Below are 25,469 nucleotides of genomic sequence, written 5' to 3' on the forward strand. Positions count from 1 at the left end.
GCTGAGAAATCTGCTGAAAGCCTGATAGGGTTTCCCTTGTAAGTTATTTTCTTCTGCCTTGCTGCCCTGAGTTTTTTTTTTTTTGTCATTGACTTTTGCCAGCTTCACTACTGTATGTCTTACAGAAGGTCTTTTTGCAGTGATAAAATTAGGAGATCTGGTGGCCTCCTTCATGTGAATTTCCATCTCCTTCCCCAGGTTTGGGAAGTTCTCCGGTATTATTTCTTTGAACAAGCTTTCTACTCCATTCTCCTTCTCTTCTCCCTCTTGAATACCTATAATCCTCATGTTGCATTTCCTAATTGAGTCGGATAATTCTCAGAGACTTTCTTCATTTCTTTTTTCTTCTTAGTTCTTTCTCCTCCTGCATCTGAAGCATTTCTAAATTTTTGTCCTCGATCATTCTGATTTGTTCCTCAATGATATCTGCTCTACCATTCAGGGAATCTATATTCTGCTTTATCTCAGCCATTGTGTTTTTCATCACCAATGTTTCCGCTTGGTTCTTCTTTATAGTTTCATCTCTTTTGTGAAGTAGCTCCTGAACTCATTGAATTATCTATCTGTATCCTCTTTCAACTCATTTTTAAATGATAGCTATTTTGAATTCTCTGTCATTTAGGTTATAGATTGCTGTGTATTCAGGATTAATTTCTGGGTACTTTTCATTTTTCTTCTGGTCTGGAGATTTAATATAATTTTTCATACTGCTGGAGGTCGTATATTTGTGCTTCTGCATTGTGGCAGTATTTGATTGCCACTTCCACCTTTCGCCACTAGGTGTGGGTCAAGGGCTGCATATTCTGAGCCTGCTATGAACCAAGGGGACAGCTCCAAGTTGCTGCACTGTGGCGGGAGGGAGAGGAGCACTTTCTTCTCCTGTGCGATCTTGGGGGCTTCTCGCTCTGCCCTTGCTATCTGGTCTCCTGGGGAGTTGGCTTGATGCAGACACCCCCGTGATAGCTAGTCCTCTCTGTGAGGGGCTTTTCTCTGGGCTGTGAGGAACTTCAGGGATCTATGGTGTTCCCTTGGAGGGCCACCACTCCCTCCCCGCTTTCCTCCTTGTGGCTGTGTGTAATCCCCGGGTCACTGTCCTTCCGTGAGGAAGAGAAGTATTCTCTTACCTTGATCCAGGGGGGTGGCTCCAGCTCCTCCACTTCAGGGGTTTGGCTGCAGCTCCTCCACCTTCCTACGTGTGGCTGCACGGGTCTCTCAGATGTCTTTTGTGTTGTGTGGATGTCCTCTGTTGGAATATGTACGTCTTTTTCATTATATCTTTTGGGGGAGAGTTTACTTGGAGAGCTCACTCTGCCATGATGCTGACCTCATCCTCCACTGAGGCCATAAATCAGCTTCCTTTTTTTTCAAAGTTAAAATCAGCTTGCCTAGCTCCAGAAAAAAACCTTGTTTTTGTTTTTTAGTGGTATTTTATTACATTTTAAATTTACTTAGAAAGAATTGACATCTTTGTGATATTAAGTTGGCCTATTGAAGTTTGAAGTGTTCTCTTGGTTCTTTCAACTGTGTTTAAAACTTTTCCTCAAATAGATTTTGCACATTTTGGGCTACATTTATTCCTAAGTGTGCTACTTTTTTATTATGGAATTGGAAATGGGCTTTTTTCTTCCATTATCTTATTTTTTGGTGTTTATTTGTATATATACAAATTTTGATTCTTAAAATTGTCATAAAATCTACATAAAATTTACTATTTTAAAAAAGTGTAAAATAAAGTGGTATTAAGTACATTCACAGTGTTGTACAACCATCACCATTTTATCTAGTTCCAGAACTTTTTCGTTATTCCAGACAAAAACTCTGTAGCCATTAAGCAGTAGCTCCCCATTCCTCCTTTCCTCTAGCCTCTGGCAACCACAAATCTGTTTTCTGACTCTATAAATTTGCCTACTGTGTACATTTCATATAAGTGGAATTATATATATATAGCCTTTTATGTCTGTATTCTTTCTCTTAGTATCTGTTTTCAAGGTTCATCCATGTTGTAACATGTGTCAGTGCTTCATTCCTTTTTATAGCTGAATAATACTCTATTGTATGGACATACCACATTTTGTTTATCCATTCATCCCCTGAGAGGCATTTGTATTTTTTTCACCTTTTGGTTATTGTCAGTAATGCCGCTAAGAACAAAAGGCTATTGATTTTTGCATGTTAATGTTATATTCTCTAACTTAATTGAACTTTTTTTACTGTTTGAGTTATTTAGTTATATCATTGGTTTTCTTGGGATTTCTAGATTTAGTTACAAATAGAGGTAGTTTTACTTCTTCTTTGCCAATTCATATGTCTCAAATTGCTTTTTGTTGCCTAACTGCATTGGCTAATAACACCACAAGTACAATGTTAAATACTAGTACTTGCCTTGCTCCTAAACTTGGTAAGAGTACCTTAGGTATTTCTTGATTTTTAAGATGCTGACCTTAGAATGTCTCTCTTTCTATCTCTACCTATATCTGCACAAACACACACATGCACACATATACATTTATATACATCAAAGGTAGTTTTACATTTGAGAATTACATACTGTTACAATATTGATACATAACCTGCTAAAGTTAGAACAAAGAATACTAAAGATGGGTCTCATTTAACAGAATCTAACATCTTATTAAGAAAATAATAAATCATGATCAAGTAGATTTGCTTCTAGAAATGCAAGGATGGTTCAATATTAGGAAATCCATTATTATATTTTGACATTTTAATAGAAACAAAAGAATAAAAATAATTTGATTATCTCTCAGAAAAGGCCTTTAACAAAATCTAACCCACATTCCTGACAAAAACACTTAATAAATAAGAATCAAGGGATACTTCCTTATGTAAGAATACATACACATGTAAATATATACAAAATATAATATATTTTGATATTTTACTATAAGCATATTGGAAATTGATAGGTGAGTTTTAGGCAGGAGCAATATAATCTGACATGAAGGTAGCATTGCAACACCAGCATGAATACTAGTGGTGATGATAGCTAGAACTAGGGTGGTAGCAGTAGAGATGGATCTGGATGTATTTTGTAGGTAAACCAAACTGTGCTTGCTGATGGCTTTGATTTAGGAATGCAGAGGATAGAGTGAAAGAAAGAGGAGTTAAGACTGACTATAAAGTTTTTGACTGAAACAACTGGCTGGATGTTGGTGCTATCTACTTATATAAAAAGGACTATTCTGAACATGGTTAGGGGAAAGTCAACAGTATTGGATTGGTATTTTAGCTTGAGATGGCTATGAGATATCTAAGTGGAGATGCTTAGCGGGCAGTCAGATCTGTGATTCTGGATTTCAGTGGAGATGCCAGGGATGCAGAAATGTAATTGTTAAGAAATTAACAAAACTCTCATTAGGTATTAATATTAGTGAGGTTTTGCTTTTTGTTAAACTACTGTTTGTCAATAAGAGCTTTAAAAACTTAAATGTTTAATTTCATTAGTTTTAAATCTTTAATTAAAATAGCCCACTCTGCTAATCCTAGTTATCTAGTTGAATATTGGCCTGGTTGAATTTAAAAAAAATAAGCCTTGATACTTGATATCTTGTTTATAATTACTTAAACCAAGAATGATTTAAGACAACAGATGGTTGTTAGATAACTAAACGATCTTTGAAGGTTTTTTTTTGTTTATAAACAGACTCCACGTGTATTCTTAGCCCTATTTTTGTTCTTTTCGCAATTTGTGAATGGCTTCTCTTTCTTACAATACAAATTATACGAAGAGTCTCATGAAATCATCTCTAGTGGTAATAATTAATATTAATCAGAACTTTTTAATATATAATTACTACAAATGATCAAAATTTGGCAGCCATAAAATGACACAAGAATCTTCAAAAATTGCTTTATTACATCGCTGCTACTTCTAGTAGGTAGCCTAAAATGAACACTAATTGTGTAAGTCCAGAATCTCAGTTCTGTTTTTCAAAAATTCCAGTGTGTTCCTGTTTTCTCTGCAGAGAGAGAAGTGGATTTTTTTTGTAATGTATTTTAGATTTTTATCCATTTCTAGCCATGTTTTGATTACTCTCTCATCCTTACCCCAGGCCTGCCTGTTTCTGGCTGCCTCTCTAAAATGCCTTTAGCTTTAACCTGATGGTCTTTGGAAGTGGACCAGCTGTATGCAGTAGAAGAGATTGAGATCTATCATGTGCTAGAATTAAATCTTCTCTGTAATGGGCTTACTTTGCTTTGAGCTCTCCTTCAACAATCCATTTGATTTTGACCAATGACTTTGAAATACTTAAAATATCACTAGCAAATATATCTTTTCACTGTTTTTTTTGTTATTCAAAAAAGGTAATTTTTGTTGAAAATCCACTTCTGCTTGAGCCTTTGAGATTTGTAAATACGTAAATAGGCAGCCACCTAGAACCTGATCAGGTCATTTTTATTTCCACTGCCTAACTATGACCAGTGTGCCTCTTTTATCCTAGATTTTCTATAATTTTCCTTTAATTGAACTGGTGGAATTGATTTTGGAGAGAATATAGAAGTAGCCTTTGTAATTTCCTTTTACTCCTCTCATTCTGCCCCGACTCCTTGCAACTCTGCTGCTCCTCTTGGCAGTCTTTATTAATGTTTCCAATTCTCCCGTCCATTTACTAAAGCTTAGTGACTCTTCCAGGATTTTACGGCTTCTCATAGCTTTCTGGATGAAGTTTAAATTCCTTAGCTTACTCATCTATTATCTACCTACTTCTCAAATTCCATCAGTCTCCTCTTTTCTTCATGTATTCTGAACTATTTGTACTTCTTTGGAAGACATTATTCTGTTTTCTGGCTCTTACTTTTCCACAAGCTAGTTTCCCTGCTTTCTCTAGCTATGCCCAAAGTGTCAGTGTTCCCTTTTCTTCAAGGTGGCCTCCCTTAGAAGGGTCTCTCCAAGGGTTTCTTCCAAGCAGTCGCCTGGCTAGTGCTTCTCAGAGTTTCTTGCTCCTCTCAGCTGCTCCTGGTGGGATTCTGCTTCCTTTGCTAGTGGTGTTCACGCGGAGCTCTGGAACACAGTCCCGTTGACAGGATGCTGCTGCCACAGCCTGGCTGTCACTGGAGAGGTGGTGAGGGGTAAGCCACAGTTCCTTTATTTCTCCATTCCTTTATTTCCTGTAGTACTACCACAGGTATGGCTGGATCAGACTTGAGGAGAGTTGGAGTATATAAAGGGTATTAAAGTATAGTATAGAAACGTTTAAAACTGTGTCTAAAATATACTTTTTCCCTGCCCAAGGGAAAGCATTTAAGAAGTTGAATCCTCGGAGAGTGGCTTTTCAATACTTTGTTACTCTTTTGTACTCAGGACTGTACCTCTGAGTCCTCCTTCTGCTCACTATCCACCTTTGGGAAACCTCATCCCCTAGCCTTAGGATTGATTTTGGCCAGGAGTTACTTTCCTCAGCAGTGTATTTATACAACTTTGACTTTTTTTGGCGTCTGCCTATCAGTATTGTCCGTGGTAGGCTTCGACACCCAAATCTTGCAGAGTAGTCAAGAGTTTATATGATTTGCTCCAAGTCTGATCAGTTTTGAGTCTTCCTGCCAATGTAAATTTCAGAAATGCCTTTGATTCTTCTTCTTGTTCAGTGGGTCACTCTTGCATCAGACACGGACTCACCATAAACCTCTCTCAAAGATCAACATTAAATTTAAGACAGATTACAGTCTGAACCAATGATACAAAGAGAAATATTTTCCTTAGTGCCCCTAAAAGGATTCTCTCATAATGAACACAACACTTCACTTTGCCATACATATACAGAACACAATTTCTCTCTGTCTCCAGCTGACCCCCTTATTCAAATTGAACTCCCTTGGCCTGCTTTTAAAAAGAAGGGTCCATGACCAAGTCAGGGCAGCTCGCCTGGCTAAATAAAGATCCAAAAGAAGCTGTTAAATCACGTTAGATTAAATTATGATAGGGTAGCTATTGGCTAGTTTCCTTATTGGTAGAGTAGGGTTTTTTTTCTTTATTCTTTCTACTGCATACCACAGTCCCACTTGTCCTTTGTCATGTCCCTCCAAAAGACTGTCAACGTCATTTTGTGTAAACACCCTTTTGTGCACCTCTGGCAATCTGGCATACCTCTATCATAGCTTTATACCACAATAATTGATTTACTTGTCTATTTTCCTAGCACAAGGAATTTAGTGAGTAATCAATAAATGTTCATTGAATGATAAAGGAATCAGTAAAGGAAAGTGAACTTGTTATCTTCTAAAATTTACTCTGCCTCAGCAGTTCCTTAATGATTAGGCATAAGATTTCATGGAGAACTGGATTGTTTTCTAGTGATGAAAATATGGTGTCTGCAGTAAAAATTTCTTTGTGTTTCAAATTAAGTTTTGGACTGTAAGTGCCTTGATTAGGAAAAAAGGACCAGAGAGGTGCTGAGGCCCAGCTCACAAATAGTATTTCCTGCCACTGCTGGAGCTGTACCTTGTACAGCCTTCTGTCTGGGGGAAGTAAGAAAGAAATCCAAGAAGAGTGTATGCTCTGAAAGTCAGTCCCCTCTCGTCTAGTTAATTTCAGACAGCCAAGTGCTGTGTGTTGTATCATTGATTTAACCCTTTGCTTATTTTGGCAAAAAGTAAGGTCTTTTTACATATAGGAAAGCCTCTATTGGTGGTGTAACTTCTGTTTAAAGTGGAAATACAAGTTGGTGAGGAATGGAAGAAGAGAAATTACAAGGAATGGAAGAGGAGAAATTTTTTTCTTAATGTGTGTGTTTATGCATGAGGTACAGGAAATTCATGAAGTACTTTTAAATTTATGTGTTCTACTTTATGTAAAGCTTCTATGTAACAGGATTTAAAAATCAATGTGCACATTCAGATCCAAGCTGGCCCACTGTCGCTCTATTACATGTATTTTTTGGATGTTTTAGAACATGCATCTTCTGAAGAAAAAAGTAGTTGTCAGTAAAAGTTTGTTTACTTTCTATAAAGAGGAATTAATAAAATGCTTATTTGTTTCATGATCTGATACATTATTTGACTTCTCTTTTTATAGAAATTTCAAGAAATTGCTGAAAAAAATATGGAAAAATTGAATCGTATTGAAAAGTCACATGAACAGTTGGTTCTTGAAAATTCACACTTCAAAAACGTGTTATCACAGACTCAAAGGGAGCAAACATCCTTGCTGGCGGCTTGTGCATTGATGGCTGGTGCCTTGTATCCTCTCTATAGACGATCATGTGCCTTATCTACACAGAGAGATTTTCTCCAAGAGCAGGTCAACACCTTTGAGTTGTTCAAGTTGGAAGTCAGAACTCTAGCCCAGGCTTTGTCATCTGTAGAGGAAAAGAAGCAAGAGGAAGCTAAGGTGAAGAAAAAACCATTCAAAGGATTGATACGTGTCTTCCGGAAAGCTGTTATTGCAATTTTGGCAGCAAACAGACTCAGGATTTTGGGCCAATCGTGTGCCTCTCTTTTTACATGGTTGGAAAGTTTCAAAGAAGGCATAGGCATGTTAGTGTGTACAGGAGAGCCCAAAGACAAGCATAAATTTCCAAGTAAGATAATTTGTGCTTTTAAAAATCTAAGTTGAGTATAAGTGACATATAATGTGAATATGTTTGGCCATTATGGAAAAAATTTAAAAAAATCGTTTATGATGTCAAATCATGCAACATAGTCCCATACGTATGTAGATATGTATGTGTGTATGGATAAATGTATATTTATGTATAAATTAGGTTTTGATATTTTATTATAAAAATTAAAATATAGAGTAGTAAATATATATGATTTCAAGTTTGTCTAGCTTTCTTTATGTTTGAATGCTCTTTTCATAGTAAAGTGTGGAGTTTACACAGTAGTTTTTCCATTAAGCCAATCCAGAGATTCTGCCCTATTTAAAATTAATCAGCAGTATAATTTATTTTGACTTTTTATAAATGAGTATAAAATGATCAGAGTTAAAAATCTATTGAAGAATGGAATGCAAATGAGACACATATAAACTTTCCAGCTAATTTTTTTTTTTTAATGCTTGACTATTCTGAGGAAACAATGATTTCAATTCTTAACTTTAAAAAGTAGGCTATTAAGTACTATAAGTAGAACTAAAGAAAATTTTCTTTTCTTTTTTTTAAAATATCAGTTAACAGTTATATATATACGTAAATAAATAACGTTGATCAAATCTAACATTTCTTGTAGACTTTTCTGCACCAGGCAAAGCTCTGCCTGCAAATTTTGATCTATTTCTTAAATAGCTAAACACTGAATTTGAAACATGGATTTCCATCAATGTTTGTAGTGTTGCATAATGGTTTTTCCTCATTTTTGCAGAACATCAAAAGGAGCAGTTACGTTGTGTGCAAGCGCTCAGCTGGCTCACCAGTTCTGACCTTCTAGCTGCAATCATCACTTCCATGGCTGAGTTACAGGACATTATCAGTAAAACAGGTGTGATTCTCTCTTTTATGTCCTTGCAAATACATTTAAAAGTAAATGTCGAGAAATGCTTTATGGTACAAATTCTAATAAACCATCTAGGAAGAAAATGTATTTGTTCTCATCTTTCTTTTATTCAGGTTCAGAGAGATTGTTAAATAGATATTTAATGAGTAGAGAATTAATGTAAATTTTGATGGGTAATTTTGTCTTTATGGGGAAATTATTTAGTGGCATTTCTTGGTTAATGTATCCACATTTTTTTTTTTTTTCCTTTGTGATCTGATTTTCCTGTGGAAAGCTCATGGTTTGCTTTTTTTTTTTTAAGTAATACTGGTAATATTCTTTCGATGTTTTAGTCTTCTTTTTTTTCTATTTCTGGCTGTAAATTTTAGAAGTTTAAGTAATAACTGAACCAGTAGAAAACTTTTCTCTCTCATTTGGTGAAGTGTTTTTAATTTTTCTAATTAATTTTAAATAGAGTTAGTTGAATGGTCTGCTCTTTTCCACCATATGTGGAACCACCTATAATCAGTGATTTCCAAAGGTCTAAAATTCAAGTTTATTTTTTCATGGCTCAGATTGCATGATATGTTTATGTGAAAGGTTCAATGAAAACTAATTTCTCTACACTAAAAGAATAACGTACAGTTGCCTACTGGTTAAGCTATGTCATTGGACTAATTATGGTTATTTCAGACATATTAATAGTAAAAATAGTGTAATGGACTTTTTAATAGTTGCCTGCTTAATGAAATATTGTAAGCATTAATGAAATAATAATTAGGATGTAATTTAATTCTTTAGACAACTCTGCCATGTAAATATAGATCATTTATTATGATTTCAAATATCTAAACCTAGCCTCTTATAGTAGAAAACTTATGATTCAAAGATTATTTTTAGGTTGTGGCCATTGATGTTGGTAAGCAATGTGCATATTTCATGTATTGGCAAAAACTCAACGTACTGGGTTTGGAGTCTGAAATAAAAGTCTAAATAAATGTATTGTAAGGATGTTGGTATTATAACTTGAAAGCAAAACTGTTACGTTCTTAAAAGAACTTAATAAAAGGTTTTGGATTTATTTTAATGAACAGATGGTTTGTGTTAGCCATATTCTTTGTAGGACGTCGACACTTAAAAGTAGATTCATTTCTTAAGCTATAATCTTGTTTATTATTACTTTAATATATTTTTTTCCTTATTATTGTGCTATCTATACTTTAGGAGATAAAAGAAAAATATGTGGCTTGATCTGGACCTCTGGAAAATGCACACAACGGTTATAGAACAAAAACAACAACTCATGAACAACTTTAGGCAGAATGTAATCAAGGGCTGGATGAGGAAGTACAGGCTTTAAAAGTAAAAAACCATAGAAGGTGCAGCTCAGTGTGGGCTTGTGAGAAGTGAGAAGGCTTCAGGGAGGAACTAATGATGTAGTTGGGCCTAGAATGATAGTACGCTAGAGAGGAGAGATGGTATTCAGATGAAGGGCATAGCTTAAGCCGAGATGGAAAGGTAGGAATAAGTGTAGAATGGGAGGAAGGGACGTTAAAGAGATGAGAATGGAAGTCCATGCCTAGCAGCCCTGGCTTGTAGATAGTGATTACTCAAATGTATTTTCTATTATAAACATATTGGGGAGTAGTGGGAGATGGTGGATCATTGGCATGGGATCAGATTGTAGAGGTTTTATAAAACGAGGCAGTGATTCCCCCTGAGCACATTTTCCCAAAGTGGTTCCTTGAAACACATTTAAGTTAAAATATTGACACAATTATTATTGAGACTGTGATAAAAATATGTATAGGTAAGACCTATCAAGTAGAAGGTAGCCCAAGAGTGGTGACTGTAAGTGCTTGCCTTCCTCCAGGAACAGAGCTGTCTTTAATGTTAGACCTGGTTGTACCTCCAGTAGTGTGAGGAAATAGCAAGTTCAGGGAAACTTATTTTTAGGAAGCCTCTAAATTTTGTTGGCTAAAAACACTACTTAGGGAAGAAAAAGTGATTGTTGCTTAGAGGGGAAGAATAATTAATTTATCGAAGTCCTGAAGAGTATTAGAAAGGATATGGTCTGGACAGATAATTGAGTATTATTGCACTAGTACAGAAATGATCAGCGTAGACCTTCTGCAGAGATGACTAGCTGGGCTTATAGAATAATTCTTTCAAAACGTGATGAAGGGTTAATATACTATCTTTTCCGGGCAATGTGTTTTCATTTTAAAGTGTATCCTAGAAGAAGAAGTTTCAGATATTTTAGCTGAAAAGATGGGAAAATGTTTTCAGACAGTTAAAGTATATGAGTGGTTATCAACAGATAATAATGAGCGTAATAAATATAAAGCCATAACAGCTTATGTAGTCATGTTAAGTTTATAACTTAAGTGTATGAATAATCTAAATAGGCAAGCATTATGGTATAGCAGAAAGAGCATTAGCTTTGAACAAAGCAGATTTGATTTTGTATCCAGCTTTGCTAGTTACAAAAGTTGTGTGAAATTGAGCCATTTATTTAATTTTACTGGGCCTCAGACTCTTTGCCTGTAAATGAAGATGGCATTATCTTCCTGGTGGTTAGGAGGATTTAATGAGATAACACTTATTGAATATTTTGTGCAATATCTGGCATATAGTGGGTGCTAAAAAAATTTTTGTTCAGTTACTGTCCATCTCGCCATGAAAGTAGTGTATAACATTAGTGAAGACACACAGGCACACACATCTACCTGTATACATTTTTGGACTACTAATGATTAATTTCCTGTTGTAAAGTTGCTAAAGTGGTGTACAGTGGAGGCGACACACTGTAGGGTCAGGCAGAGATTCTGCCTGACTGAATGCTGGTTCTGACACTAGCCATGTGACATGGGCAAGAAGTTTAAACTCTCTGTGCCTCAGTTTCTTTATTTGTAAAAGGGGAATAGAAGTATTACCTACCTCAGAGTTGTTGAGAGGACTAAATGAGTTAATTTGTAAAGTGCTTAGCATAGTCTTGTTTACTAGTTTGCTTACTTAGTTCAAATATTGGTCATTATTAAGATTAATTACACTAGCTGAATAGTAACAAAGAAATTTCATAAAAATTGAGTAAACCAAATGAAAATACATTCGTTTATCTCAAAATTTCAAGACAATTTACACATCACATACAACTCTAACTTTTTTAAAATGTAGTTTTGTTATAAATTAGTATATAAAGATCAAGAAGAAATTTCTTTCTCTCAATACAATGATGTATGTTTGGGGCCATCACAGGTCTGCTTTCTTTGTAACTAACAGAAGACCCCACTTAAAGTAGCTTAATTGTATAGAGTTTTTCCTCCCAAATAATAGGAAGTTTGGAGGTAGGTAGAAATCCAGGCTGTGTCTTTCTGCTCAGTCATCCTCAGAATCTTCGTGTTTGTGTGCCTTAGTTTTGAGCTGGCATCTGTACTTTCAGGCATCAGGATGGTGTTTGGGCAGGAAGGCAAAGGGAAGGACAAAATGTGAAGGCATTCATACCTTGCTGGCAGGAGTGAAGAATGACGTAGATGCTTTGCAGAACAGTCTGGTGGTTCCTCAAAATATTAAACATACAGTCATCATATGTTCCAGTAATTCTCCTCCTAAGTATATATCCAAGAGAGATGAAAGCATACATAAGTACAAAAACTTGCACGTGAATGTTCATTGCAGCATTATGCATAATAGCCAAAAAGTAGAAACAAACCCAAATGTCCATCAACTGATGAATGGATAGATATCTAAACAATAGAACATTACTGAGTCATAAAAAGGGATGAAGCACTGATACATGCTACAACGTGGATGAACCTTGAAAACATTCTGCCAAGTTAAAGAAGCTAGTCACAAAAGATCACCTATCTTGTGATTCCACTTATTTGAAATATCCAGATTAGGCAAATCTAGAGACAGAAAGTAGATTAGAGGTTGCCTAAAGCTGGGGAGGGGCTTGGGATTATGGAAAGTGACTGCTAATGAATATGGTTAGGATTGTTGTGTGACTCTATGAATACATTAAAAATCATTGATTTTACTCTTTAAATGAGTAAATTTTATGTGGATTATGTCTCAAGAAAGCTTTTAAAAATGTGAAGGCACTTGGCTGCTAAATATATCCCTTTTTATCCGGAAGGCAAGAGCTCTGGCCCCCTCTCCGCAGGCTTCTGCTCTTGTTTCATGGGCCTGGATGGATCACATGTTTATCCCTAGCTGGCCAGCTGGAAGTTAGCAAAAGAGAAGGAAGAGTTTGTGGATGGAATGAATCAGCTAATCAATGATGTCTGCGATAGAGAGGATACATTTTTTTAGAAACAAATTTCCTCCACCTCTATTGCCTCCATTATAAAAGAAAACTGGTCAATTCAGAAAACTTGAAAAAAAATCGGAGAACAATAATAACAAAAACAAAAATATTTTCCCATCATATAGGAAGAGTTACTATTAACATTTGTATATGCTCTTCCAAACTATTTTATCCCTCTTTCTCTCTTTCTATCCATTCCCCTACCTTTCGCTTCCTTCCTTCTTTCCTTCTTGCCACCGACTCATCCATCCACTAACAGACTAACATGATATAAATGATATCATACGCCACACACTGTTTTATGTTTTCATTTAAAAATGTTTTGAAATAACCCCAACTTATAGAAAAGTTGCAAGTATAAACAGAAAACTGTTCTTTTGCTGAATGATTTGAGAGCAAGTTGCTGACGTGATGCTCTATTAACTCCCTTGTATTTTAGTGTGTATTTGAAACAAAGACATTCTTCTGCATAACTGGAACACAATGCTCAACATCAGGCAACCAGCATTGATTCATTACTACCAGTCAGACCCCATTTGACTTTCTCTAGTTGTCCTGACCATGTCTTTTTGAGCAAAAGGATCTGGTTTAGAATTACGTGTTGCATTTAGTCATGTTTCTTTAGTCTTCTTCATTATGGAAGAGCTCCTCAGTCTTTCCTTCACCATCATGACCATGAAGATTACAGGCCAATTATTTGTAGAAAATACCTCAATTTTGATTTGTTTGATGTTCCTTCATGATTAGATTCAGTTTATGCTTTTCTTGGCAAGAGTATCGCAGAAGTGGTGCTGTGCTCGCCTATGATACACAATCATGGCTTCAGTTTAAAAAGTCATTGTTTTTTAGGATTTTTCTCCATTTCTAGAGAGTGTATGTAATGTCTGGGTAATATTTATCAGTTGGGCATTCTGTAATTTATTTAACCAATTCACCATAGGATGTTTTCATCATAGGACAGGTATCAGGAATATCACTTCAGCTTTGATTTGTAATTGACTCATTGTCTCTGGAATCATCTAATATTATGAGCAGTATCTTAATTTTTTCAGCTGAGTGGAAAATTGAAATAGCAAAATCTTGGGAAAGTCTTTTTTAGGACATAATCTGAAAATTCTGAAATGAAAGAAGATATTTCTTAGAATTATACTTTTTCTTTTTTGTTCCTTCTTTCTATCTTTCTCTTCCTTTTTGAAGAACTTGCTGAAATTTAAACCATTTTACATGTCAGGACCACATATTGATGGCATCACTGTTACTTTCTTCCTTTTAACCCCTGGGAAAACTGGTACATGTATGCCAATACCAAGTAGTAGTTTCTACTATATTAAATAATAACTGTATTGCTTCTCATATTATCTTTGTTCTAAGGTAAAAAAAAAAAAGTAAATTACTGTTTTTAAAAATTACGTTCTTATCTTTTTAGAGTAAGTTCTGAATTATACACCTACTACTAACTATCTAAGAGAGAAATTTAAAAATTGTCTAGGAGAGAAAATTAAACATGTTGGATACATAGTGGAGTGTGGATTAAGAACCTGGACTCTAGGTTTGAATCTGGGTTTCATTGTTTACTCTGTGTGTGACAGTGGGAAAATTACTCAATTCCTTTCAGCCTCAATATCTTCATCTGTAAAATTTAACTAGGAAAAGTTTCTAGCTCATATGGTTATTAGGAGTAAATGTAACTTGCTTAGCCAGGTCCCTTGTATATGTAATTGTCCAATAAATGTCTGTTTTGTCTCCCTTTTGTGCACTGATTTTTCAATGGGACTAGTATGTTACTTTATACCTTTTCATGAAACTGGAAGTTCAGTAAAGGTAACTGGAATTCAGTGCTCAGAAAGTGCTGAAGGTGGTTGCCCTTGCTACCTTCTTAAACTTTGACGATGTCTTTATAGGCAGTGGGCAAAGAGTCCAGTTTCCATGTTGCCTCTGTAAACACTGGACAGGTGGCAACCTTCTTGCTTTCATTAAAGAGTTTGCCCACTTGAGATAAATGACCTCTTCCAGGTATCCAAATGGTGTGCCTGCAAGAGATCATTTACCTCAAACAGGGGAGAATGTTACTTCCACTGAAGCGCTGGGATATCAATCATTATGGGAATGGACTAAAGAACACTTTAGATAGCTGAACATTTTCATATGACTGGTCCAGATTGAATTTCTCAAGATAGAAACAAATGTGCTGATTTGCTTTGAAATATCTCTGAACAAATGCAGGAGTACATGGGTATTGGTAGAATGTTCATACATTTTGTTACATATTTCAATTATAATTGAAGCTTAATCATCTAGAAGATAGATGACCCAAATATACATGCCCCTGCTAGTACTGTGCAGAACCTTCTTTCATTGTATACTTTGAGTTAACTTTCTAAAGATCATTGCAACTCTTAGGCAAAATTCAGAAATCTGGGTTGTATTCAGCATAGCATTGGGATTTCATACTTAAGTTCAAAGCAGTAAGTAAAGATATTTGTATTAATAAGTTGTTATTTTATATATTTAGAAACTTTAAGACTTTATTGAATCCTAACAAGTAATAAAAAGAGCCTTGCTACTCCAAGTGTGGTCTGTGGACCAGCAGCATCAGCGTTTACCGGGAATGTGTTAGAAATGCGTAATCTCAGACTGTACTCTGGAGCTCCCCAGTCACAATCTGCATTTTAACAAGATGATTTATGTGCATGGTAAAGTTTGAGAAGAAGTCACTTAGAGGATTTTGTTATTTACATAATTTCACTCATATCTGAAACTGAAACAAGTACAATCTGACCATCTATCATTCCTGGTACTTCAGCTACGAGTGTCTGTTTTGAGGAACCACATTTAACTTATTCAATTTTCTTTTATTTTGTGATATTCTTTTTTATTATTATTAATTTTGCATTTTCCCATATTTTTCAGACATTTTATTATGAGAATTTTTAAGCATAAAGAAGAGTTGAAAGTACTTTACAGTGAACAGATGTTTTGGTTTTTAAATTAACATTTTTTCCCTATCATAATTTTTAAGAAAAATTTTTGAGTAGATAATTTATCCTTGGCAGTGTTCATGACTAAAAATTCCAGTGTCACAACTTTTATAGAATATTTGTTAATAATGTTAATTATTTATTAAAATAATGTACAAAATCAAAATTATTTTAAGAAACATAGATGAGGCTTTAACATACTTTGCAATTTGTATGTGGTTTTTAGGAAACTCTAAGAGCCTGAAACCTTTTCTTAGAAGGTCTCGTTGAATATCCAGATACTAACAAAGCAATATAATTACATTTTCAGGCTTTTGTAAAAGAACAAAAGAAAACATTCCCCCTCAAATCTATACTAAAATGTTATATGTGTACTTAGAAATATTTTTGCACTCCCACTTTGTTCCAGAAAAAAATTATAGCTTAACAGGTATTTCTTAAATATGGCTATAGGCTCTCTCTTGTAATCTCCCTATCCAAGAGTATGATTAATCTTTATGTGTCCTTATTTCCAGTTGTTCTGTATGTATTTCAATATGACTGGGTCATTCTATATACCATTTTTCATTCTTCGCTTTTTCTCATTTATGTTAAATAACTGTAATAATAGTACCATTTCATTGGCTGTTGTGAGGGTTAAATGAGTGATTGCATGTGAGCAGTGCTTGGTCTGTCACCTATCTTTGTCCTCAGAATCAGCAGCAGTATTGGTCTCCATTTCTTACTCTTTAGTTGGGTGTACAAGCCTCTTCTGGATCTGATTCTCATCTGTTTGTACGGTCTCACTTCCCACTGCTCTCATCAGTAAACCCGCAATTTAGCTAAACTGAGCTGCTTGTTTTTCCCCAGATGTGAGATGCTTTCTTATTTCTCCAAACATATGGAACAAACTATTTTTTGCTACTAAACCTTAAGAGGAATTTATTACATGGATTATCATATTAGAAATACTGAATAACATCACAGTTTCTGTCTTTAAAAGCTACTTCATAGAAGATGCAGAAGTTTTTTCTTGTCAGTGTTACTTATATTCATCTTCAGTAAGAACTGACAGCATAATATTATATTATAGTCCTCTGAGTAGTCCAGGGGTGCAGCTTTCTTATTATTTAAGTTGACTCGGGGCAGAGGCTCAAGGTTATAGGTTTATGATTGACTAGTATATTCCTTAGTCGGCCATGGTGGTCTGGTGGTTAAGATTTGGCACTCTCACTGCTGCAGCCGGCTTCGTTTTTGGTCAGGGAACTATATGTCCCATCTGTCACTTGTCACACTGTTGCAGCTGCATGTTGCTGTGATGCTGAAAGCTATGCCACCAGTATTTCAAATACCAGCGGGGCCACCCATGGTGGATACGTTTCAGTGGAGCTTCCAGACTAAGACAGACTAGGAAGAAGGACCTGGCCACCCACTTCTGAAAAAGCTGGCCATGAAAACCCTGTGAATAGCAGAGGAGCGTTGTCTGATACAGCGCTGGAAGGTGAGAGGAGCACACAAAGACCAGGCAGGGTTCTGCTCTGCTGTACACAGGGTCGCTAAAGGTCGGAATCGACTGGACGGCACTAACAATGAAATATGTTCCTTAGATAAGGGGTCTCTTAACCTGGGGTGGTGGTGACAGATCGTGATAATATTGCCAGCATAGTGAGTTTGTTACCGATAGAAATCACGGATATTTTCATATTGGAATACAGTTGTTGCAGCTGTCTTCAGATAAAGTTTATGCTCATCTTTACTAATCAGTAATCACGGGACCTGTCACATACATGGCGTGTAATCACAGTCTTCTGTGTGCACTCGGATGCTGATGTAAAGTAGCTGGCCAAGAATCCGGACAACTTTGCACCTAGTAGTGGGCGTCTATGTTCTTCACATCTGTGTTGCTCTCCAGTCTCCCCTAAATGCCACATTTTCTGTTATTTCTTTGAAAGAGCAACCTTCAAGCACCTGGAAACACTTCATAACTCTTTCAAAAGAGTTACTAAAGTTCCTTCTATCTTTGTAGCATCAAATTTGAACCATAGATTCACAATCCTTTTTCTTTTTTTTAATTAAGATAACGTTGGTTTATAACATTATATAAATTTCAGGTTTACATTATTATATTTTGACTCCTTTCTAGACTATGTCATATTTACCACCAGAAGTCTGGTTTATATCCATCACCGTACAACTGTCGTTTTTCTTTCTGATGTAAATTGTATTGAATGTGTTGACCTAGCAAAAGATCTCACTAACTTTAGGAGAAAAAAGTTACCACGATAGATTTTGAATTTAAAGGCCTCGGAGAATTCTGGTATTTTTTGAGAGAGCCTACCTCTACCTTGAAAGGGAACTGTAGAAGGTTTAATTACATTGCAGCAGTATCTATTTGTGAATGGGGATTTTCATCACTTTTGAATATTAAAAAAAACCCAATTTGATGGCCAAGATGAACATGGCATATATGATGCCTTTTTGTTTTGGTGAAGAAGATTGGGCCTGAGCTAACATCTGTTACCAGTCTTCTTCTTTTTGCTTGAGGAAGATTGTCCCTGAGCTAACATCTGTGGCAATCTTCCTCTATTTTGTATGTGGGACAGTGCCACAGCATGACTTGATGAGCGGTATGTAGGTCTGCGCCTGGGATCTGAACCCAGGAACCCCAGGCTACCAAGGCAGAGCATGTGAACTGAACCACTCCACCACCAGGCTGGCCCCAATGATGCCTTCTTAAAGATCACCTCATAGTTCAATGTTCTTGGTTTGGCCAAGCAACAGCTTTTGCTTTCTTTAAAATTATCTTTAAAGACAACTATGTCTTTAAAGAAAATTAACTTTAGTCTATATTTTAAATATATTGTCTTACATTTGACACATTACTAATCAAACAAAACAGTTTGATAACTGTGTTTAAATAAAATTTGGTTCCTTTGTAATCCTACATATTTTGATTTATGCATTTAAAGGTATTATTCTGCAAAGGAGATCCGTAGGTTCCACCAGACTACCAAAGGTGTCTACAGGACAAAAATGATCAAGAACTCTACTTTTAGATAATCTTTCCCCCAAATGTTATTCGTCTAAGTCAAGATACGTTTTTGGATAGTCTTACTATTGGGCATTTATATCTATAGTATTATTTATAAATAATACTGGTAGAAAGAAGAGCTATTGATTCTTAATCAGTGTTACAGGTTCCCTATCCCCATTGCCTCCACAGTGCCTTTATACATAGGAGCTCCTCTATGACTGGCTGTTTAATGATTGAATGAGGAAGGCCATGCACAGTGCTTTGTAAAAATAGTTTTGTTATTTCTGTAAAAGTGCCTGTGCTTGGGGGTGCCCAGGGTTTGCAGATTTGGATCCTGGGCATGAACCTATGCACTGCTCATCAAACCATGCTGTGGTGGCGTCCCATATACAAAATAGAGGGAGATGGGCACTCATGTTAGCTCAGGGCTGATCTTCCTCAGCAAAAAAAAGAAAAAAAGTGCCTATGCTTGGTGTAAAAACTTCACACACTACAGAAACCTTCATAGAAGAAATAAAAATCACCCAAAGGGCCATCCCCAATCATTCTTAACACTTTGATGATTTCTACAAATCTCTCATACATGTGTACACATGTGAACACACAAACACACAGTTTTACATGAGGAAATCATACGGTCATGCCTCATTGTAACTTTTTTCTTCTCAGTGGCTAATAAATGTCTTTCCATGTCAATAAAGTAGGGGTATATCATTAATTGTATTTGGTCACACACTATATTCCATTGTGTATATGTATCATAGTTTATTCCGTGAATTCCCTATTGATGGATGTTAGTGTTTTTTCTTATTTTTTCACTATTTTAAACAATACTGTAGTAAATTATGCTGTAATTAACATGTTTGTGCATAAAATCAGTTCACACTTCTACAATTATTTTCCTGGCTAAATTCCTGAGAAATGAATTTGCGTATTTTGCATTTGGACAGTATTGCCAAGTCTGTCTTTCATAGAAGACTTTACATTCCATTCCCAGGGATTGTATTGAGTGTTCTGGTTTCCTCGTAATGCCTTTGGCACACAAAGTTTTGACAGTCTTTTTCATCTTTATCAATTTGAAAGGCAAAAGAAACTGTATTGTTATTTGCACTTTTGATGGTTAGGTTGCATTTGTTTTCATTTGTTCTGTATCTGTCCATATTCTCTTACAAATTATCTCATTATGTTCATATATGTGGAGTTAGGTTTGTTTTTTATAGAATTATAGGAACTCCTTGTCTATCACACTTATTAACACCTTGTCATATATAATGTAAATAACTTTTCCAGTTTGTAGTTAAATTTCATGTATTTTAAGTTTTATATGATTAAAATTATTAATCATTCACTTTATGATTTTTCTTTTGGTGATTCACTTACAAAGGCTAGCCTTACCTCAGGTTGTATTGCTCGTATTTTGATCTAGTATTTTCAATTTTTACTTTAAATTTTGGATTTATCTGGAATTATTTTTAGTGTAAGTAGTGAGGAAATAATTAAGATTTATTTGTGTCCAATGAGCAGCTAGTCCCAATACTTTTTAATTTAGTCATCCATCTTTTCCCTCCTGAATTAAGATATGCCATTTCATTTATATTAAATTATTATAAGTACTTGGATCTATTTCCTGTCTCTCTAGTCTATTCCATTAGTCTCCCAGTCTCTTCTAATTCCGGTATCATACTGTTCTTTCATGAGTATATCTTGATGTTTTAAATATGGTTAAACAGGGGCCAGTCCCGTGGCCAAGTGGTTAAGTTCGTGCACTCCGCTTTGGCAGCCCAGGGTTTCGCTGGTTTGGATCCTGGGTGCGGACCTGGGACTGCTCATCGAAATACACTGAGGTGGCATCCCACATAGCAGAACTAGCAGGACCTACAACTAGAATATACAACTATGTACTGGGGGGCTTTAGGGAGAAGAAAAAAAAAAAGAAGGTTCGCAACAGACGTTAGCTCAGGGCCAATCTTTAAAAACAAATATGGCTAGACGAATTCTCTCATTACTTTTTTTAAATAGTATTTTGGGCTGTTTTCATTTAAAACTTTTTTCTTTTTTGAGGAAGATTAGCCCTGAGCTAACTGCTGCCAATCCTCCTCTTTTCACTGAGGAAGACTGGCCCTGAGCTAACATCCATGCCCATCTTCCTCTACTTTATATGTGGGATGCCTACCACAGCATGGTGTGGCAAGCAGTGCCATGTCCGCAACTGGGATCTCAACCGGTGAACCCCGGGCCACTGAGAAGCAGAACGTGCACACTTAACCACTGCGCCACCAGCTGACCCCTGAAATTTATTTTAGATAGAACACTGCTTTGAATCTTATCATAATGATTGGCTATCAGGGTTGAAACTGATATCCATTTTCACTCTTTCCGAATTATTAACTGTTTGGAGACACAAGCAATATTTTTGCTCAGAGGAATGCTTTAAGATTGTGATGTGTTGAGGTCACTTGAAAGGAGTTGCATGTAAAAGAGATAATAGTGAAAGATGTTCCTGGAAAAGTAATCAAGGATCAGACCATGTATGGCCTTATGAGCTGTGTTTTAAGGAGTTGGAGATTTGTTCCTAAACCTGAAGAGGCTCATTGAGGCTTCAAAGCAGGGGTTGTGACAAGATCCTATTGGTGTTTTAGAAGTCACTTTATCTACAGTGGAGGATGGATTGAAGAACAGCAAGACTGGAGAAGAGTAGGGAGACTCTTTCAAGAATATAAGTGAGATAAGGCCATGGTCACAGAGAAAACTGGGTAGATTGGGGAAGCATTAACGACAGGATGTGGGGAAGATGACAAGGGAGATGGAGATGTCAAGGACAACAAAATGTTTCCAAGTGTACAGAATTGAGTCAGAATTTAATGCAGTTAACATTATGCATGATTAACATTTTTAACATTGTTATTAACATTACTCATTATTATTACTGCTGATTATTATTATACTCATAACTAACATTATTAAATTGAATAATTACATATTTACATATATTAATTAAATAATTACTCACCATTCTCTTTTTTCATTAAAGGAGTGTTTCTCAATCTTTCTGAGAGTCAGGACTCCATTTTAGTAAGAAAATATATTGTGGACTGCTCTCTCCGCACATATAGTTGTTATTTTTAGTAGCAATTGACTTCTGTAATGCTTTAAAGAAGTTTTAATTTAAATCCTCACAACATCATGAGCATATATTATTCATGCTGTATATATATGTATATTTTTTTTTTTTGAGGAAGATTAGCCCTGAGCTAACATCAGCCTCCAATCCTCCTCTTTTTGCTGAGGAAGATTGACCCTGAGCTAAGATCTGTGCCTATCTTCCTCTATTTTATATGTGGGGTGCCGCCACTTCATGGCTTGATGAGTGGTGCTAAGTCCACACCTGCGATCTGAGCCGGCAAACCCTGGGCCACCGAAGCAGAGTGTGTGAACTTAACCACTACACCACCAGGCTGGCTGCATTCATGCTGTATATATTTTTAAGGCTAAATAAAGACCAAATGGCAATAATTACTTCAGTTAAAAATGGTGGAACTCTCACAATAACTTTTCAGCCTCCCCTCCCCGCTGCCCAAGATCTGTAGTCCACAGGTTTAGAACTAATGGTTGAAATAATTCTTTATGAATTTGTTTTTAAGATTTTAACCTTAGATGTGCAATATTGCCACTTCAATTGGAAAAAGTAATTGCAGAACATAGAGTCCTCTTCTTTCTTGAGACACATGCTATTAAATAGGGGAAAAGTAATTAACAAATGTATTTAACATAAATAAGAATTTGTTAACTGTAGCAAGTCAAACATTTTAAATAGTCTAGACAAGTTTAGACGTGAGGAATTTTAGTGACCTTATTTTTTTCTCTTATTTCTGTATCATTATACAAATAATTCTACAACTGTGTCACTAAAGAATTTTTTTGTTTCTTCCTTTCCTGAATATTGAATTAATTGTACTCTATACTGTATAATGTGAAGTTGTAAAAACACTTCTTACTCCTCAAAGCATAAATTATTTAGTGCTCTTTCTGTAATTCATTGAAAGTAGCGATCAGGAACTTAGAGTGTGTACCTTTTTCCTACTTCTTAAAAATTCAGAAGAATGCCTTGTGGAATTGTATTGTCACTTAATTTCACCTTTCAGAGTGGTTAGTGTATACCCAACACATTTCTGTGATATTGTAAAAAAACCACTATTCATTAAAATTTAATTTTAGTTGACTTTTGCTTCTAAAGGCTCTTTGTGAAAATTTTATTACTTTTATATTCCTGAAAATTTCCTCAATGAGCTTTTATCAAATTTATTTAAAAAGAATAACTTTTGACATACATTAAAAGTTAATATTAATAATTTCTCTTTGTATTATTGAATGCACTCTTGTATTCAGCATTGTTGCAGCTGCTGTGGAAGTAAAAATAAATATAATTAATCCAACAAACATGTAAAAAATACTCATATATGCTAGGCTAGCACAATGAAGGTAAAAAGTTTACTAAGATGAAAAATGACACAGTTAAGGAGTTGCAAACTAGTTGGAGAAACAGGGAATACATATATTAGGTATTGGAATAATGTATTATATTGAATATTATATAGAAATAAGTAAATTTTCCTGTTTGTCATTTATTCAGCAGTGACCTATTAAATGCATACTGTAGTACAGTAATTGTTTAAACTCAGTGTTCTGCATTATATGTTGACTGTATATAATGCTAAATTCTTTTTCATTCATGATTTACTTTAAGAATATGATTGTTAACATAGGAACTGTGTATTTTAGTTATACTTCGTATACCTTCTGTGCATGGGATTCTCAGTATTTATGAGAGGCATACAGAATTAAACTTATATTACCTTATATTCTTAGAAGTCAGTTCATCAATAACTGACAGAAATAAATCCAAATGGAGGATAGTATGCTTTTATCCAATTAACAATTTGTATTTTATGTATAACTTTTAAGCAATGTGGTTTTCAAATTCTGACTGCTGCATAAATTTAAAGATTTATTTTTCTTTTTATACATTGAAGAATAAAAGAAATAAAATAAGGCTCAAATTTTGAACACAGGGCCTCTGTGAGATGGTTCTTTATGACACAGAAAACCATTGATTGATCACCTTCTCAGTCAATGTTGCTCTTTAGTGTTGAAACATATGTAGTCCTAGAATTATAAAACATTTTTCTATTTGATAAAACTGGCCAAATATGCTTTTTTGTGCTTATGATGTAAAGATAAGATTTAAATTAACTCCAGCATCAGAGGCTCTTGAAATGTAGAATGGTATACTACTGAATTTACATAATCTCTTCATGCTTGTCATTTTACATGGATAGTATCATAGACAAGTAATGACAGATTAAGACCTGCCTAGCAGAGGGAAAACTAAATTACACGACTTTTATTAAGGCATAAATAAACCTATTAACCGTTATCTGGAATACCAATTAGTAGAAAGAGCACTGACAATTTTATTTATCAACATTAAACACAATTATTAATTACAGACCTGATGAATCTAGCAGTAAGCATGCCATGTTGGATATGCTGGGACCTTAAGTCCATTATATGAGAGAGATGATTACCAAAATCCTGTGGGGAAATAAGTAATTGTAGCTGTAAAATTTTAATTGCCTTGGAATAAGGCAAATTATATTTTCCTGTCTGAGAATATAAATAGTATGACATTAAGGTAACAAGCTTTGGTAGTTGTAAATAGAAAATGAATTTATGTTGGGTTTTAAAACAAAGAAAAGGGTGATGATAAATTTTTAGTGTCATGGTGTTCAGTGTGAAAGACATACCATAAGTAAATTTTGTAGATTTCTTTAGATAAATGTATTGTTTAGTAAGTGAATTATGTTTTTCATAGTGAAAATTTATGTGGGAGGGGACTTTTTGAATGAATTCCCAGAGGTAAATGGGAATTATATAATTGAGAAAATATTTTCATTGTGTTGTGATTGGCAGTGTTGTGAAATGAACAAGAGACAATTCACATTTTTCTGTGTCTTTTTGTCTTTTTTTGAAGATCCAAATTCCAGAATTTGTGGACATTTACTTGTAGGTGCAGCCAAGAATTCTTTTGCAAAACTCATGGATAAAATTAGTCTGGCGATGGAGAGTATACCTTTGCATAGTAGCTGGAGTATTACATATGTAGAAAAAGACTCCTTGGTTCAGAGGCTGGCCCGAGGACTTCATAAAGTAAACACACTGGCCCTGAAATACGGTCTTCGTGGCTATGTGCCCATTTTGGTATGTATACAATTTCAGTAAATAGTGACTTTTGGATTTGAAAATTTAATTCTGAATCAGATGTTTATAGTTTAAATTAGTTGTACCTCAATGTTTCTAGATTCCTTTAGATTTCATGTAATCTTTTCATATAATCAATAAAAGCACTTCCAAATTTGCTGTTAGTGTCCTCCAGTTGATTCCAACTCCTAGCGACCCTGTGTACAGCAGAGTGAAACCCTGGTCTTTTTGCGCCATCCTCTCACCTTCCAGCGCTGTATCAGACAACGCTCCACTGGTATTCATAGGGTTTTTGTGGCTGATTTTTTCGGAAGTGGGTGGCCAGGTCCTTCTTCCTAGTCTGTCTTAGTCTGGAAGCTCCACTGAAAACTATCCACCATGGGTGACCCTGCTGGTTTGAAATACCCGTGGCAGAGCTTTTAGCATCACAGCAACACGCACCTGCTACAATATGACAACCGACAGATGGGTGGAGTGGTTC

General features: G+C 35.4%; 1 protein-coding gene across 10 annotated transcripts in view; it reads left to right on the plus strand.

Moving 5' to 3' along the window:
• The window catches only part of CCDC171 (coiled-coil domain containing 171), a 295,440-nt gene that overhangs the window by 135,342 nt on the left and 134,629 nt on the right, over positions 1 to 25,469 (plus strand). For all 10 annotated transcript variants that reach the window (XM_070495543.1, XM_070495541.1, XM_014843487.3 and 7 more), the window contains 3 exons: positions 7,034 to 7,538; positions 8,320 to 8,436; positions 24,762 to 24,988. In XM_070495543.1, coding sequence (XP_070351644.1) covers positions 7,034 to 7,538; positions 8,320 to 8,436; positions 24,762 to 24,988 — 849 coding nt within the window. The remainder of the gene's footprint in view (positions 1 to 7,033; positions 7,539 to 8,319; positions 8,437 to 24,761; positions 24,989 to 25,469) is intronic.

This window comes from Equus asinus, chromosome 23, assembly GCF_041296235.1.
Source record: "Equus asinus isolate D_3611 breed Donkey chromosome 23, EquAss-T2T_v2, whole genome shotgun sequence".
Lineage (NCBI taxonomy): Eukaryota > Metazoa > Chordata > Mammalia > Perissodactyla > Equidae > Equus > Equus asinus.